Below are 17,207 nucleotides of genomic sequence, written 5' to 3'. Positions count from 1 at the left end.
GCAGTAGCCGGGGAACGTGCCTACGATGATTCCTATACGTCTCGCGCCAGCCGAAGGATTAACTTCCCCTATTAGAAGAAACACAGACTTCACTTGCCTCCAGAGAAACACCCCACAGAAATAGCAGCCCCCCACATGTAATAACGGTGAAATGAGAGGAAAGCACATACGTAGTTATGAAAATAGTCAGCAAAAATGAGGCCCGCTAAAGCTAGATAGCAGAGGATACAAAAGTGAACTGCGCGGTCAGCGAAAAACCCTTCAAAAAACCATCCTGAAATTACTTGAACTCATGTGCCAACTCATGGAACATGAGGAGTAATTTCAGCCCACTAGAGCAACTAGCAGCAAGGAATCACATATCTGCAAGCTGGACTAAGACAAAAATAAAGCAACGTGGAACAGGAAAATCAAAACTTAGCTTGTCCTGAAGATAACAGACGCAGGGAGCAGAGGTAAAAAGACACGCTGATTACATTGATAGCCGGCGAGGAAATGACAAAAAAGCCAGGTTAAATAGGAAACTCCCATAACCTGATGGAACAGGTGGACACCAGAGACCGCAGAGAACACAAGTCACCCAGTACCATCAGTAACCACCAGAGGGAGCCCAAACACAGAACTCACAACAGTACCCCCCCCTTGAGGAGGGGTCACCGAACCCTCACGAGAACCACCAGGGCGACCAGGATGAGCCCTATGAAAAGCACGGACCAAATCGGCAGCATGAACATCAGAGGCAATCACCCAAGAATTATCCTCCTGACCATAACCCTTCCACTTGACCAAATACTGGAGTTTCCGTCTGGAAACACGAGAATCCAAGATCTTCTCCACAACATACTCCAATTCACCCTCCACCAGCACCGGAGCAGGAGGCTCAAGCGAAGGAACAACAGGTACCTCATACTTCCGCAACAACGACCGATGGAACACATTATGAATAGCAAACGATGCCGGGAGATCCAAACGAAACGACACAGGGTTAAGAATTTCCAAGATCCTATAGGGACCGATGAACCGAGGCTTGAACTTAGGAGAAGAGACCTTCATAGGAACAAAACGAGAAGACAACCACACCAAGTCCCCAACAAGAAGTCGAGGACCCACGCGGCGACGGCGATTAGCAAACTGCTAAGCCCTCTCCTGGGACAACTTCAAATTGTCCACCACATGACTCCAAATCTGATGCAACCTATCCACCACCATGTCCACTCCAGGACAATCAGAAGACAATCCACCTGACCAGAGGAAAAACGAGGATGAAACCCCGAATTACAAAAGAAAGGAGAAACCAAGGTAGCAGAACTAGCCCGATTATTAAGGGCAAACTCGGCAAGCGGCAAAAAGGAAACCCAGTCATCTTGATCAGCAGAAACAAAACACCTTAAATAAGTTTCTAAAGTCTGATTAGTTCGTTCCGTCTGGCCATTCGTCTGGGGATGGAATGCAGACGAAAAGGACAAATCAATGCCCATCTTAGCACAGAACGTCCGCCAAAATCTAGACACAAACTGGGATCCCCTGTCAGAAACGATGTTCTCCGGAATGCCATGCAAACGGACCACGTTTTGAAAAAACAGAGGGACCAACTCAGAGGAGGAAGGTAACTTAGGCAAGGGTACCAGATGAACCATCTTAGAAAAGCGGTCACACACAACCCATATGACGGACATTTTTTGAGAGACAGGGAGATCCGAAATAAAGTCCATGGAAATGTGCGTCCAAGGCCTCTTCGGGATAGGCAAAGGTGACAACAATCCACTGGCCCGAGAACAGCAAGGCTTAGCCCGAGCGCAAACTCCACAAGACTGCACGAAAGAACGCACATCCCTTGACAAGAAAGGCCACCAAAAAGACCTGGCCACCAAGTCTCTAGTACCAAATATTCCAGGATGACCTGCCAACACAGAAGAATGGACCTCGGAGATGACTCTACTGGTCCAATTATCCGGAACAAACAGTCTTTCCGGCGGACAACGATCAGGTTTATCCGCCTGAAACTCCTGCAAAGCACGTCGCAAGTCTGGGGAGACAGCCGACAAAATCACCCCATCCCTAAGGATACCAGTGGCCTCAGAATTTCCAGGGGAGTCAGGCACAAAACTCCTAGAAAGAGCATCTGCCTTCACATTCTTTGAACCTGGCAGGTATGAAACCACAAAATTGAAACGGGAGAAAAACAGTGACCAACGAGCCTGTCTAGGATTCAGACGCTTGGCAGACTCAAGGTACATCAGATTTTTGTGATCACTCAAGACCACCACACGATGTCTAGCACCCTCAAGCCAATGACGCCACTCCTCAAATGCCCACTTCATGGCCAGAAGCTCCCGATTACCAACATCATAATTCCGTTCAGCGGGCGAAAATTTTCTAGAAAAGAACGCACATGGCTTCATCACTGAGCCATCCGAGCTTCTCTGTGACAAAGCGGCTCCGCTCCGATCTCGGAAGCATCAACCTCAACCTGAAAAGGAAGCGACGTATCTGGCTGACGCAACACAGGAGCAGAAGAAAACCGGTGCTTAAGTTCCTGAAAGGCCTCCACAGCCGCAGGAGACCAATCAGTAACATCAGCACCCTTCTTAGTCAAATCCGTCAAAGGCTTAACAACACTAGAAAAATTAGTTATGAAGCGACGATAAAAATTAGCAAAGCCCAAGAACTTCTGTAGACTCTTAAGAGATGTAGGCTGCGTCCAGTCACAAATAGCCTGAACCTTGACGGGATCCATCTCAATAGTAGAAGGGGAAAAAATATACCCCAAAAAAGAAATCTTCTGGACTCCAAAGAGACCTTTAGAACCCTTTACAAACAAAGAATTGGCCCGCAGGACCTGAAACACCTTCCTGACCTGCTGAACATGAGACTCCCAGTCATCAGAAAAAACCAAAACATCATCCAAATACACGATAATAAATTTATCCAGATATTCACGGAAAATATCGTGCATAAAAGACTGGAAGACAGAAGGAGCATTAGAAAGTCCAAAAGGCATCACCAAATACTCGAAATGGCCCTCAGGGGTATTAAATGCGGTTTTCCACTCATCACCCTGCCTTATCCGCACAAGATTATACGCACCCCGAAGATCAATCTTAGTGAACCATTTAGTCCCCTTAATGCGAGCGAACAAATCAGTCAACAATGGCAAAGGATACTGATATTTGACTGTAATCTTATTCAAAAGACGATAATCTATGCAAGGCCTCAAGGAACCATCTTTTTTGGCCACGAAAAAAAAACCTGCTCCCAAAGGGGACGAAGATGGACGGATATGTCCCTTTTCCAAGGACTCCTTAACATAATTCCGCATAGCAGTATGCTCTGGCACTGACAGATTGAACAAACGACCTTTAGGGAATTTACTGCCAGGAATCAAATCTATAGCACAATCGCAATCCCTGTGAGGAGGAAGCGAACTGAGCTTAGGCTCCTCAAAAACCTCCCGATAATCAGACAAAAATACCGGAACCTCAGAAGGAGTAGATGAAGCGATAGAAATCGGAGATGCATCATCATGAACCCCCTGACATCCCCAGCTTAACATAGACATTGTTTTCCAGTCCAGGACTGGGTTATGAGTTTGTAACCATGGCAGACCAAGCACTAAGACATCATGTAAATTATACAGTACCAGGAAGCGAATCACCTCCTGATGAACGGGAGTCATACGCATGGTCACTTGTGTCCAGTACTGAGGTTTATTCATAGCCAAAGGTGTAGAGTCAATTCCTTTCAAAGGAATAGGAACTTCCAGAGGTTCCAGACTAAACCCACAGCGATTGGCAAATGACCAATCCATAAGACTCAGGGCAGCGCCTGAATCCACATAGGCATCGACGGAAATGGATGATAATGAACAAATCAGAGTCACAGACAGAATGAACTTAGACTGTAAAGTACCAATGGCAACAGACTTATCAACCTTTTTTGTGCGTTTAGAGCATGCTGATATAACATGAGCTGAATCACCACAATAAAAACACAATCCATTTTTCCGCCTATAATTTTGCCGTTCACTTCTGGACTGAATTCTATCACATTGCATTATCTCAGGTGCCTGTTCAGAAGACACCGCCAATTGGTGCACAGGTTTGCGCTCCCGTAAACGCCGATCAATCTGAATAGCCATAGTCATGGACTCATTCAGACCTGTAGGCGCCGGGAACCCCACCATAACATCTTTAATGGCCTCAGAAAGGCCATCTCTGAATTTTGCAGCCAGAGCGCACTCATTCCACTGAGTAAGCACCGACCATTTCCGAAATTTCTGACAATATATTTCTGCTTCATCTTGCCCCTGAGAGAGAGCCAATAAAGCTTTTTCAGCCTGAATCTCTAGGTTAGGTTCCTCATAGAGCAAACCCAATGCCAGAAAAAACGCATCCTCATTGAGCAACGCAGGATCCCCTGGTGCCAATGCAAATGCCCAATTCTGAGGGTCACCCCGCAGGAAAGATATAACAATCTTGACCTGCTGAGCAGGGTCTCCAGAGGAGCGAGATTTCAAGGAAAGAAACAACTTGCAATTGTTCCTAAAATTCAGAAAACTAGATCTATCTCCAGAAAAAAACTCTGGGATAGGAATTCTAGGTTCAGACATAGGCGTATGTACAACAAAATCTTGTATATTTTGAACCTTAGCAGCAAGATTATTCAGGCTGGAAGCCAAACTCTGGACGTCCATGATAAACAGCTGAGGTCAGAGCCATTCAAGGATTAAGAGGACGAAAGAAGCAGCCAAGCTGCAATTAAGGCTAGGCAGCAAACACTGAGGAGGGAAAAAAAAAAAAACTTACTCAGACTACTTTTCCTCCTACTTCAGCCAAAACGATGACCAATTTTTTTTTGTGGCCGGCTATACTGTCATGATCCCAATGGCAGGGGATCACAAAAGGACAAGCACAAAAACCAAACAAGCTCTAGGGTGATGGAACCTGAGCTGACCGCGATCCTGAACCTAAACACACAACTAGCAGTAGCCGGGGAACGTGCCTACGATGATTCCTAGACGTCTTGCGCCAGCCGAAGCATTAACTTCCCCTATTAGAAGAAACACAGACCTCACTTGCCTCCAGAGAAACACCCCACAGAAATAGCAGCCCCCCACATGTAATAACGGTGAAATGAGAGGAAAGCACATACGTAGTTATGGAAATAGAATCAGCAAAAATGAGGCCCGCTAAAGCTAGATAGCAGAGGATACAAAAGTGAACTGCGCGGTCAGCGAAAAACCCTTCAAAAAACCATCCTGAAGTTACTTGAACTCATGTGCCAACTCATGGAACATGAGGAGTAATTTCAGCCCACTAGAGCAACCAGCAGCAAGGAATCACATATCTGCAAGCTGGACTAAGACAAAAATAAAGCAACGTGGAACAGGAAAATCAAAACTTAGCTTGTCCTGAAGATAACAGACGCAGGGAGCAGAGGTAAAAAGACACGCTGATTACATTGATAGCCGGCGAGGAAATGACAAAAAAGCCAGGTTAAATAGGAAACTCCCATAACCTGATGGAACAGGTGGACACCAGAGACCGCAGAGAACACAAGTCACCCAGTACCATCAGTAACCACCAGAGGGAGCCCAAAAACAGAACTCACAACATTGCCCATGGGGAAAAGGAGATCAAGAGTTAAACTTTCTTTTTAGTGCCATGTTGTCGTTCATAAAGTTGCTAGTATAGAAAGGTAGGAGACATACAGTGGGGCAAAAAAGTATTTAGTCAGTCAGCAATAGTGCAAGTTCCACCACTTAAAAAGATGAGAGGCGTCTGTAATTTACATCATAGGTAGACCTCAACTATGGGAGGTAAACTGAGAAAAAAAAATCCAGAAAATCACATTGTCTGTTTTTTTATCATTTTATTTGCATATTATGGTGGAAAATAAGTATTTGGTCAGAAACAAAATTTCATCTCAATACTTTGTAATATATCCTTTGTTGGCAATGACAGAGGTCAAACGTTTTCTGTAAGTCTTCACAAGGTTGCCACACACTGTTGTTGGTATGTTGGCCCATTCCTCCATGCAGATCTCCTCTAGAGCAGTGATGTTTTTGGCTTTTCGCTTGGCAACACGGACTTTCAACTCCCTCCAAAGGTTTTCTATAGGGTTGAGATCTGGAGACTGGCTAGGCCACTCCAGGACCTTGAAATGCTTCTTACGAAGCCACTCCTTCGTTGCCCTGGCAGTGTGCTTTGGATCATTGTCATGTTGAAAGACCCAGCCACGTTTCATCTTCAATGCCCTTGCTGATGGAAGGAGGTTTGCACTCAAAATCTCACGATACATGGCCCCATTCATTCTTTCATGTACCCGGATCAGTCGTCCTGGCCCCTTTGCAGAGAAACAGCCCCAAAGCATGATGTTTCCACCACCATGCTTTACAGTAGGTATGGTGTTTGATGGATGCAACTCAGTATTCTTTTTCCTCCAAACACGACAAGTTGTGTTTCTACCAAACAGTTCCAGTTTGGGTTCATCAGACCATAGGACATTCTCCCAAAACTCCTCTGGATCATCCAAATGCTCTCTAGCAAACTTCAGACGGACCCGGACATGTACTGGCTTAAGCAGTGGGACACGTCTGGCACTGCAGGATCTGAGTCCATGGTGGAGTAGTGTGTTACTTTTGGTAGGCCTTGTTACATTGGTCCCAGCTCTCTGCAGTTCATTCACTAGGTCCCCCCGCATGGTTCTGGGATTTTTGCTCACCGTTCTTGTGATCATTCTGACCCCACGGGGTGGGATTTTGCATGGAGCCCCAGATCGAGGGAGATTATCAGTGGTCTTGTATGTCTTCCATTTTCTAATTATTGCTCCCACTGTTGATTTCTTCACTCCAAGCTGGTTGGCTATTGCAGATTCAGTCTTCCCAGCCTGGTGCAGGGCTACAATTTTGTTTCTGGTGTTCTTTGACAGCTCTTTGGTCTTCACCATAGTGGAGTTTGGAGTCAGACTGTTTGAGGGTGTGCACAGGTGTCTTTTTATACTGATAACAAGTTTAAACAGGTGCCATTACTACAGGTAATGAGTGGAGGAAAGAGGAGACTCTTAAAGAAGAAGTTACAGGTCTGTGAGAGCCAGAAATCTTGATTGTTTGTTTCTGACCAAATACTTATTTTCCACCATAATGTGCAAAAAAATGATAAAAAAACAGACAATGTGATTTTCTGGATTTTTTTTTCCCAGTTTGTCTCCCATAGTTGAGGTCTACCTATGATGTAAATTACAGACGCCTCTCATCTTTTTAAGTGGTGGAACTTGCACTATTGCTGACTGACTAAATACTTTTTTGCCCCACTGTATATGAACTGATGTATTCATAGAAAATGCATCATTCCTGACTGCAGCACCTCATTTCAAGCCCCTGCTTGTGTTGCCCATGGATGTGTTGTGTACACAGGGTGCAGTTGTCCATAATTGTCAAGGTGGCGGCCATGACATCATTTGCAAATGTATCTTCCCTGGCTAAACCGTTCATCATGTACAGATGCAAGGAAGCCAATCCCTGTGTATTCAAGTGCTGAACGCCGTTTAGCAGCTGTGCACAAGAGCACACCGCCAAGGAAGCAATCACATGGGTCAATGCTGCTATCTTAGGAGCTGTGGCTGTGGTGACCCCCCCCACTGCATCCTCAAGCTGATGGGGGGGCTTGAAATTAGGCACTGTGGAAAACTATGAAGTGCACATCAGTTTTTTAGCATTATAGAAATTTCACACATTTAACACCATAATATGAAGTATAGTGTTGCACTATGAGTGTATTCATTCTCAATGGTTCAGGTAGACTGATTCTGAAGTCTTCCGTGGGGCTGCTCCGCTGTTCACAGGTACAAAAAAACATGTCTGAATCCGTATTAGCGCTACATGCCTGGCCATTGGAGCAGTATGGACACCGACAACGGTTTGGCCACTAGATGGCATTCCTTTGCTTTTATCTTTTCAGACAGCAGGATCTTTGGTAGTTGCTGTCATAACTGTGGTAGAGCATTACTAGGATGATATCACCGCAGTGATGAAGACCTAGATAGCTGCCCAGTGGTCATGGCCAAATCCTAACTAATGACTGAATTGGAATCTTTAACATTAGATTAACTCAACACCCAACATAAGCGGAAAGCATTGAAGGACTGACATCTACATGATTCTTCCTCAACAGAAAGATCACCTGGAGCTTATTAAAGCCCTCATGGTTTTTGGTGCTGATGTGGAGCTGGCTAATGATTTTGGGGAAACGCCAGGACTCCTTGCAGCTAGAGCAAGTAAAGGTAATGCATTTCAATCACTGTAGTGTTAAGTTAATAGTGGAAAATGTATATTTGACTTATATCAAGTGCATGATGTATTCTACAGTGCAAGCCATCAAAGATCCCACCCCCTCCAACTAAAGTTAATTTCTTACCTTTGAACCTGTCACAGAAAAGGAAGTTACCAGGCTCCTCGCTTCTTCTCTCCCTATTACCTGCTCCACCGGTCCTATTACCTCACATCTCCTTCAGTCCCTTTTCCTGGGTGGCATAGCCCACCAAATTAAAATATTTCACAAAAAAAAAAAATCCTGTGACCAGAACTGTACTGCTAATTACAGACTTGTCTCTGATCTCCCCTTCATCTCAAAACTTCTAAAATGTTTGATCCACTCCAGTCTAATCTGCTATCTCTCAGGTCTCTTCTTGACCCTTTACTATCTGTTTTTTTGCTCCTTACACATTACTGAAACTGCCGTTACAAAAGTATCTTCCCACCTTTTTGACCGCTCCTTCACTCTTATCATTTGCTGGCTATTCTTCATCTCCTCTTTCCCCTACTGTCAGTGTTACTTCAGATTCACTACAAGGCCCCCTCCTCTTTTGTCTATACTCTTTCCCTCTTGGAGAAACCATCAGCAGATTTGGTTCCCAGTACCATCTTTATGCTGACGACACCCAGTTATACACATCTTATCCTGACATCACCCTGCCATGGATTGTCTGTTCGCTATCTGTAATATAATGTTCTCTCTCTATTTGAAAGTGAATCTCTCCAAAACTGAGCTTCTTAATGTTTCCTCCCTCTACTAACCTACCCATACCTGATATTTCAATTTCCTTGGGTGGTTCAACCATAACTCCCTAAGCAGCACACTCGCTGTCTTGGGGTCATATTTGACATAGAACTTTCCTTAATTTCCTGTATCCAATCACTTGCTCATTCATGTATCTTAAAAACCTCTCCATAATCTGACCTTTTCTCACCTTTGAAACAGCAAAAACTCTTACTGTTGCTCTGATTCATTCTCATCTGTTCTAATGCAACTCTACAGATCGGTCTCCCTCCTCTCCAATTGGTCCTGAATGCGGCAGCCAGAGCCGTACTTCTGTCCTGCTGCTACACTAATGCCGTCTCTCTGTGCCAGTCATTGCACTAGTTACCCATCTTCTACAGAGTACAATATAAACTTATCTATCTCACCCACAAAGCTCTCAACAGTTCTACAACTGATCTAAGATTAACATCCTCGATAATCTGAACCTTGCACCTCCATCTCAAAGACTTCTCTAATGCTGCGCCAGTTCTCTGGAATGTACTACCCCTGATGATCCGACTAATACCCAAGTCCACCATTTTCAAGGATGCTGTAAAAACACATCTCTTTAGACAAGCCTATCACCTCACTTCACTATTCTGTCTCATCCCTGTTCCCAATTTCTACATTTTCCTCAGAATCTGCTCCCTCCTATTCATCTGTCTCCATGTCCTTTATGCGCCCAATAGAACTTGGTAATTGTACTTGCACAGATACTGGCTGATGCAGCTTTATCTGAAACCATGTGTGGACCATACATGACAAGCATGTTCTACCTATTGTGTCCCCCTATTTCCTTATAGAGTGTAAGCTTACAAGCAGGGTCCTCACTCCTCCTGTAATTCTTGATCTAAGTGTTGCTTTGTAATGTCTGTACATGTCCCAGCCTAATTGTAAAGTGCTGCAGAATATCTTGGTGCTCAGCAGCAAGTGGGGACTACCCATCAGTGTATTAGGCACTGACAATCATTTGTGAAATCGACATGTGATGGATATTAAAACGTACATTTTACTAAATCATTATAAAATCACATCAAATGATGCTGCTTATAATAACATACAGAAAAGACAACACTGAAATTCCATCCGGGATCCTGTGCCCATAAAATATGGAGCAATTCAATTTCCTAAGATCAGATAAATGACTAACAGAAAGAATGGGATCAGGGATGATCCAGGTTCACAAGCATATAGAAGCATCAAATCCAGGAGCTCAGACCTGGGGTTGCGTCTTGGCCACCAGTTGATCCCAGTCACTTATCAATCAATCATCTCTATAGTCCAGTTAAGGAATAGTTGGTCATTGAGAGTCTGATTGAACTAGTAGAGCAAACTCTGGTGTTGATCTGCTCAATCTGGTCCAAATAATAGTGGAATAAAGGTGACATTGGTCTAAATCTTACTCTATAAAAAGACGTCCTTATAACCATAAGTGTCCCCACAGTGGTGAGATAATGTAGATGGGGAATAAAAGGAATATCCTCACTCATTTGACATTGCGTAAGACAGGCAGTGCATGTGAAGAAAGTCCAAGATCCCTATGAGTGCTACAATAAGGCCGGGATCACACATGCGAGAAACACATCTGTGTATCGCATGTGAAATCCAAGCTCTGGCGCCGGCACTGTGGAGCGGAGTGTGCGGCCGCATAGCAATACATGGAGCCGCACGCTCCGCTCTGGAGTGCCGGCGCCACAGCTTGGATTTCACATGCGAGACACGGACGTGTTTCTCGCATGTGTGATCCCGGCCTAAGGTGTATTCCCCCTTTTACTCCTGTCCAGACAGTCAGTCCACAACTAGCCCTATTAATGGGGCCTGCTCTCTTCCTAGGAAAGCCCTGATGCGTTTCTTCCATTTGGACTCTTCAGGGACCAAAGCACATAATGTGGTGGTAGTATATAGAAGCTAGTGCCAAGAATAAGAGCCACTCCTGTGTAATAATGTCTCTTCAGCAAAGCACAGGGAGCCAGTTAACCTATAGTTAATTAACCTAATGATAGCACAGGTTGTGAAATTGATAAGAACACTCACCTGTCGGCGTCCAATAGAAAGGCGTTAGCATTATTAGCATCATACTCCTGTTTAGAATTATGTACGTCCCATCATCGGTTGCCGGCGCTATAATCACGTCACTTCCGGTACCGGAGACGCACGCCGGCGTCTCTTCTGGACATCGTGGAACGCATATACCTCACAGGGTGTACCAATCGCTGACCAACTAGAGAGGCGGCAGTGAAGGAGTAACAGACCATACCCTAGCGACAGGGAGGTCCTATGGTCTAATAATCGTGGTGCTTATCATAAGATTGAATATGAGACAGGGTATATCTACTTATGCTACCAGCATTAAAATAACAAAGTAAAGCGGTAGGGTTATCCTTGGCGGTAACAAAGGGTCAAACCCATGATGGGCTAGTTTTATTATAATTGCAGAAGTAATGAACATAAGTGCCTTACAGTCAAACAAAACAGTTGAAGCCAAGTTGTTCATTGAGACCATGTGGTGATGTTGTATATCCATTTGTCTCCCTTTGTAATATTAATTTGTCCCAGTTACCGCTTCTTGGAGGCTTGGGCACGTTATCAATTCCAATAAAATTGATGCCTTTCATGTCTCTCCCGTGGTGGTAGTTATGTCTCGCTAGTTACTTTCTCTCTTTTGTGCGATGTCGCTAAGGTGGTCACCTATTCTGTGTCTGAATTCTCGTATGGTCTTACCCATATATTCCATTCTGCAGTCGTAGGTGGCCTTATAAATAACCCCTTGTCTGCCGCAGTTCGTAAATAGTCGGATTTTGAAGTCATTGCCTCTCACGTTGCTATTAAAGCTAGTTCCTGTCTTGATATTTGGACATGCCACACAATTGTTACACCTAAAACACCCTTGAGGTTGTTGGTTAACCAAGTAGACACCCTTGGTGTCTTAAAGTGGCTATTCACCAGTCTATCATTGAGTGATCTTACTTTTCTATAGGTTAATTGTGGGTAAAGGGTTAGTTTGTCACCATTATCAGTGTCTATCAAAGAATTGGCTAGTGTTTTTCCAAGTTGTCATGGACTCTAGGGGCCCCATTGTTATAGGCCGTGATAAATCTTGTACCCCTCATCTTGGGAGGTCTAGGTTTAGGGTTAAGTAATTCAGACCTAATTTTGCTTTTCGCCTTGTTCAGAATTCCCTCAGGGTAACCCCTTTCCCTGAACCTATCTATAAAATCCCTTGCCTGTCCTTTAAACCTCTGTTTGTGAGAGCATTTCCTGCCGAGCCTGAGATACCTGCCCTTGGGGATATGTCTTTTCAGATATGTAGGGTGGCTACTTTCACATCTTGGCAACAAGTTCATTTGCAATGGGTTTTCTAAACATGGATGTCATTAATTTACCATTCAGGCCTTAATTTATCACAATGTCTAGAAGTAACTGGGAGGACTCATCAAGGACAGAAGTAAACCGTAAACCAAGATCATTACGGTTAAGGCCCGCTACAAAATCATTGAATTTACTGCGGGATCCCTTCCAGGATATAAAGATGTCATCTATGTAGCGGGTCCAAACATCAAGCTTGTTAGTGGTGTCCTCTGTGCCATCCCTGAACACAAGAGTCTCCTGCTGCTAGCCCAGGAACCGATTAGCTAAGGTGAGGGCGCAAGGGTTCTGTGTCTCTGAGCTGGTGGTAGAATTTCCGATCAAAGAGAAAAAAGTTTCTTGTTAGGCAAAAAGGCAACAGTTTGAGTATGAACTCATTATGAGCCTGATACTGACTACCCCTCATTCTCAAAAATTAGTTGATGGCTTCTAGACCCCTCTCTTGGTATAGACGACTACAGAGCCTGCACATCAATATTGCCCAATAGTGTGTTAGGTTCTGTCAAGACACCTTCCAATTTAAGCAGTAGGTCCGGGGTATCGCATACATGCGATTTCCACAAAGGGAGATCAAATGGATATTCAACTGAAATACGATATCACCACATGGTCTGATGAACAACTTGGCTTCAGCTGCATTTATATTCACTACTTCTAATTCTGATACAACTGGTCTGTCTGGGGTTTAACCCTTCGTTACCGCTATAGAAAACTCTACTTCTTCTCTTTATTTTAATGCTGCTAACATAATTCTATACCCTGTCTCATATTCCATCTTGCCATGATAATAAGAACCACGATTAATGGTCATTAGTTGGTATAATTGTTATACGCAGGAATAACTACTCTGTAGCGACCCGCATCGGAGCAGAAAAAGCGCAGTCACAGACACTTAGCGCAAGCTACCACTGCTGGGTAAGTCCTTAAGGGCTGGGATATTCCTCACGCGCTTCAGGTAAAGAGGTGGGCTTTACAGAGTCCTTCCAAAACTGCTGTCGCAGGGTAGCTAGCGTCTGGTGAAGTGGACGATGCGAGTAGCTACGGAGTAGCTATTCCTGCGTACAACATAATAAAGTATTCCGACATCGCTCACCACTTCCACACACGAGGCACCACTGTGTGTGGCTGCATCACCCAAGTGTCCGCTAGCTCTGCCACCAGCGCGGACTGACCGGCGGAGCAGTCTGGAAACCGGAGGGGGACGATTGCATCCACGGCAGGTATTCCTAACAATAAAGCGGGGAATAACCAACCAATATTATTTGGAGGGTTTGCTCTGCTAGTTCAATCAGAATCTCACTGTCCACTTATTCCTTAATTGGACTATTGAGACAGATTGATAAGTGACTTAGATCAACTGGTGGCCACGACGCAACCCCAGGTCTGAGCTCCTGGATTTGATCCTTGTATATGCTTGTGCACTTGGATCACCCCAGATCCCACTCTCTCTGTTAGTGGTTTATCTGATCTCATGAAATTTCAATTGCTCCATACTTTACGGGCACAGGATCCCGGTTGGAGTTCAATATTGTGTTCTCTGTATGTTATTTTAATCAGCATTATTTGATGATATATATATATATATATATATATATATATATATATTATTTGATATATATATATATATATATATATATATATATATATATATATATATATATATATATATATATATATATATATATATATATATATATATATATATATATTTGCCTAAGGGGTACTTCCGTCTGTTTGTCTGTCTGCAACTTCCGTAACGGAAATCCTGGGTCGCTGATAGGCCGCGACCAATCAGCGAGATTGGGGCGGGATTTGAACACCGCTTTACTGTTTAATATTGATGCTGCCTATGCAGCATCAATAGTAAAAACATAGAATGTTAAAAATAATAATTAAAAAAAACATTTTATTTTCACCTTCCGAAGTCCACCGCAGCCTTTCCCGCTTTTCGCGCTCCAGTCCTAAGAATGCATTGCTGCACTGACTCAAGATCACGTAGCGGTCTCGCGAGATGATGACGTGGCAGTCTCACGAGACCGCTGCATGATCTCGACTCTTAGCAGCAATGTATTCTTAGGACCGGAGCGCGAGGAGCATCGGTAAAGGCCTCGACTGGATCCGGGGGCCTACGGAAGGTGAGTATATAACTATTTTTTATTTTAGTTGTTTTTTTTTAACAGGGATATGGTGCCCACATTGCTATATACTACGTGGGCTGTGTTATATACTACATGGCCTCTGTTATATACGGCGTGGGCTGTGTTATATACTGCGTGGGCTATGTTATATACTGCGTGGGCTGTGTTACATACTGCGTGGGCTGTGTTATATACTGGGTTGCCTGTGTTATATACTACGTGGGCTGTGCTTTATACTACGTGCCTGTGCACTATACTACGTGGCTATGCTATATACTACATGGGGTGTGTTATATACTACGTGGCTGTGCATTCTAGAATACCCGATGTGTTGGAATCTGGCCACCATCTAGTGTTTTATAATGGTTTAGTAAAAGTTAAATTTTAGCATAAGCTATCACCTATGACCGATTTCACAGAATAATAAAATTATTATAGCAGCTTTCTCTTCGGATGGCTTGTTCAATCTTCATTCGGTGTATTACGGTATTATTCATGTCTTCTAACGTACTTTTTCCCATCACCACTTCAGTTGCATTTATGATAGATCATGTTTTCCATTACCATTTCAAAAGCTGGATCCATCCATATATGATGGTTTTTCTTCCCCTCCGCCATTTAAAGGGTCCAATCGCAAGGTGTTGCTCGACATGCTTTGTAACGTAGGAGCACAGCGCTGTTTCCCCCCTGGCACCCAGCTTCCAGCAGCTGCATCCTTCCCCACACCAGCGCCCCCTGTGGACAGAAATGGCAGCATAGGTAACCTGACTGTCTCCTGCACAGATCTTCCCTCCTACAATCATACCGGCAACTCAAAACTTAATTTTTCACGTCTCTTATTTTTAATTTGTGACATTATTGCCATGAAATAATGTCTTTTATCATGGTTCTGAGTTCCCAGTAATGGTGGTGACCTTACTCTTACTGAGTGTATTTTCTCCTACTCCTTTTCCTTTTTGCAAGCCTCCTTTCTACATCTATGCTGCTTCTTTTATTTTTCCAGGTGTTCTTTCTGTGTTTTTCCTCTAGTGATGTGAAAATGCTTTCTCTTTTTTTGCACAGTGGTATTTCCTTTGCAAGTTTTCCTTTACAGATCTATACGTATAGGTCTTGTAGGTCTTTGTGTGTATACAAGGAGTCTCAGATCTCTATCTATGTGACGCATGGGAACCTCATTTATTCCAATGTGTAATGTTGTCTGCTGTCTAGATCACTCTTCTGAAACCTTTCTGAAAGAGTCATGGAATAGGACAGGGATCAGCAACCTTCCGCACTCTAGCTGCTGTGAAACTACAACTCCCAACATGCCCTGACAGCTTGCTGGTCTCGCTGTATGCTAGGAGTTGCAGTTCCACAGCAGCTGCAGAGTCAAGGGCTGCTGATCATTAGAATTGTCTACTCATCAGTCATGAGTTTCCGTAATGACTTTCTATTGGCTTTCATCACTTTTCTATTTATTCCTTATCCTAGTAATGAATGGCTTCTTTATTCGTTGGCTTCTTTTCCTTTTCCTTTTACTGCTGTTGGATTCTTTGCCGGTGTCCTAAATTTGCTTGTTATTATTTTGAAGGCTTCCAGGACTTGATATATGTTTCCACCGCTTTAAGCAGTGTGATGGGACATGACTGTGTGGACTTAACGAGAGACGGCCTAAGAACGTGAGTGACATATGAGGCGCACTAGTAGGAGTTCCACTTGCCATTGTTTGTCTGCTGATATCCTCAAAAAGTTAATTTATTTCAGTTCTTCAATACAAAAAGTGAAACTCCTTATATTATATAGAGTCATTACAACCAGAGTGATCTATTTCAAGAGTTTATTTCTGTTAATGTCGATGATTTCTCTGCCGAAACGTTGTTGCTAATGCATCAGTAATGCCACGGTTTTTCACTTTAATTTTTGGACTGCTGCCTGTTTTTTTTTTTTTTTCTTCAGATTTTTCCATTTTGGAGATTTGGACATCACCTTAACAGGTTTTATTGCACCCTGCTTTTTTGGTACACACACACACACACACACACACACACACACACACACACACACACACACACACACACACACACACACACACACACACTCTCTCTCACTCTCTCTCTCTCTCTCTCACTCACTCACACACACACTCTCACTCACACACACACTCTCACTCACTCACTCACACACACTCACACACACACACGCACACTCATACATACACACAGCTCACACGCTCATACATACATACATACATACATACACACACACACACACACACACACACATACACACACACGAGCTCATATACACACACATGAGCTCATATACACACACACAATCTCACTCATATGCACGCACGCGCGCACACACACACATATATATAGACGCACACACACGCACACACACACACACACACACACACACACACACACACATACATACACACAGCTCACACACTCATACATACATACACACACACTCTCTCTCTCACTCTCTCTCACTCACTCACTCACACACACACACACACACACACACACACACACTCACACGCTCATACATACACACAGCTCACACGCTCATACATACATACATACACACACACACACACACACACACACACACACACGGGCTCATATACACACACACACGG

At 43.8% G+C, this 17,207-nt stretch overlaps 1 protein-coding gene across 8 annotated transcripts in view; it reads left to right on the top strand.

Annotated features, from left to right (window-relative positions):
• PLA2G6 (phospholipase A2 group VI) overlaps window positions 1–17,207 on the top strand; it is a 103,872-nt gene that overhangs the window by 40,499 nt on the left and 46,166 nt on the right. For 7 of the 8 annotated variants that reach the window (XR_011315026.1, XM_069736957.1, XM_069736959.1 and 4 more), the window contains 3 exons: window positions 8,172–8,280; window positions 15,206–15,340; window positions 16,152–16,239. Coding sequence is in view for 7 of the 8 variants with exons in the window: in XM_069736957.1 (XP_069593058.1) it covers window positions 8,172–8,280; window positions 15,206–15,340; window positions 16,152–16,239 (332 nt within the window). In the remaining variant the exon portion in view is untranslated. The remainder of the gene's footprint in view (window positions 1–8,171; window positions 8,281–15,205; window positions 15,341–16,151; window positions 16,240–17,207) is intronic. The other variant, XM_069736962.1, reaches the window with a different exon arrangement.

The sequence above is a fragment of the Ranitomeya imitator genome, chromosome 8 (assembly GCF_032444005.1).
Source record: "Ranitomeya imitator isolate aRanImi1 chromosome 8, aRanImi1.pri, whole genome shotgun sequence".
Taxonomy (NCBI): domain Eukaryota; kingdom Metazoa; phylum Chordata; class Amphibia; order Anura; family Dendrobatidae; genus Ranitomeya; species Ranitomeya imitator.
The sequence above is the reverse complement of the archived record's forward strand: the minus strand, read 5'-3'. Positions and strand labels throughout refer to the sequence as shown.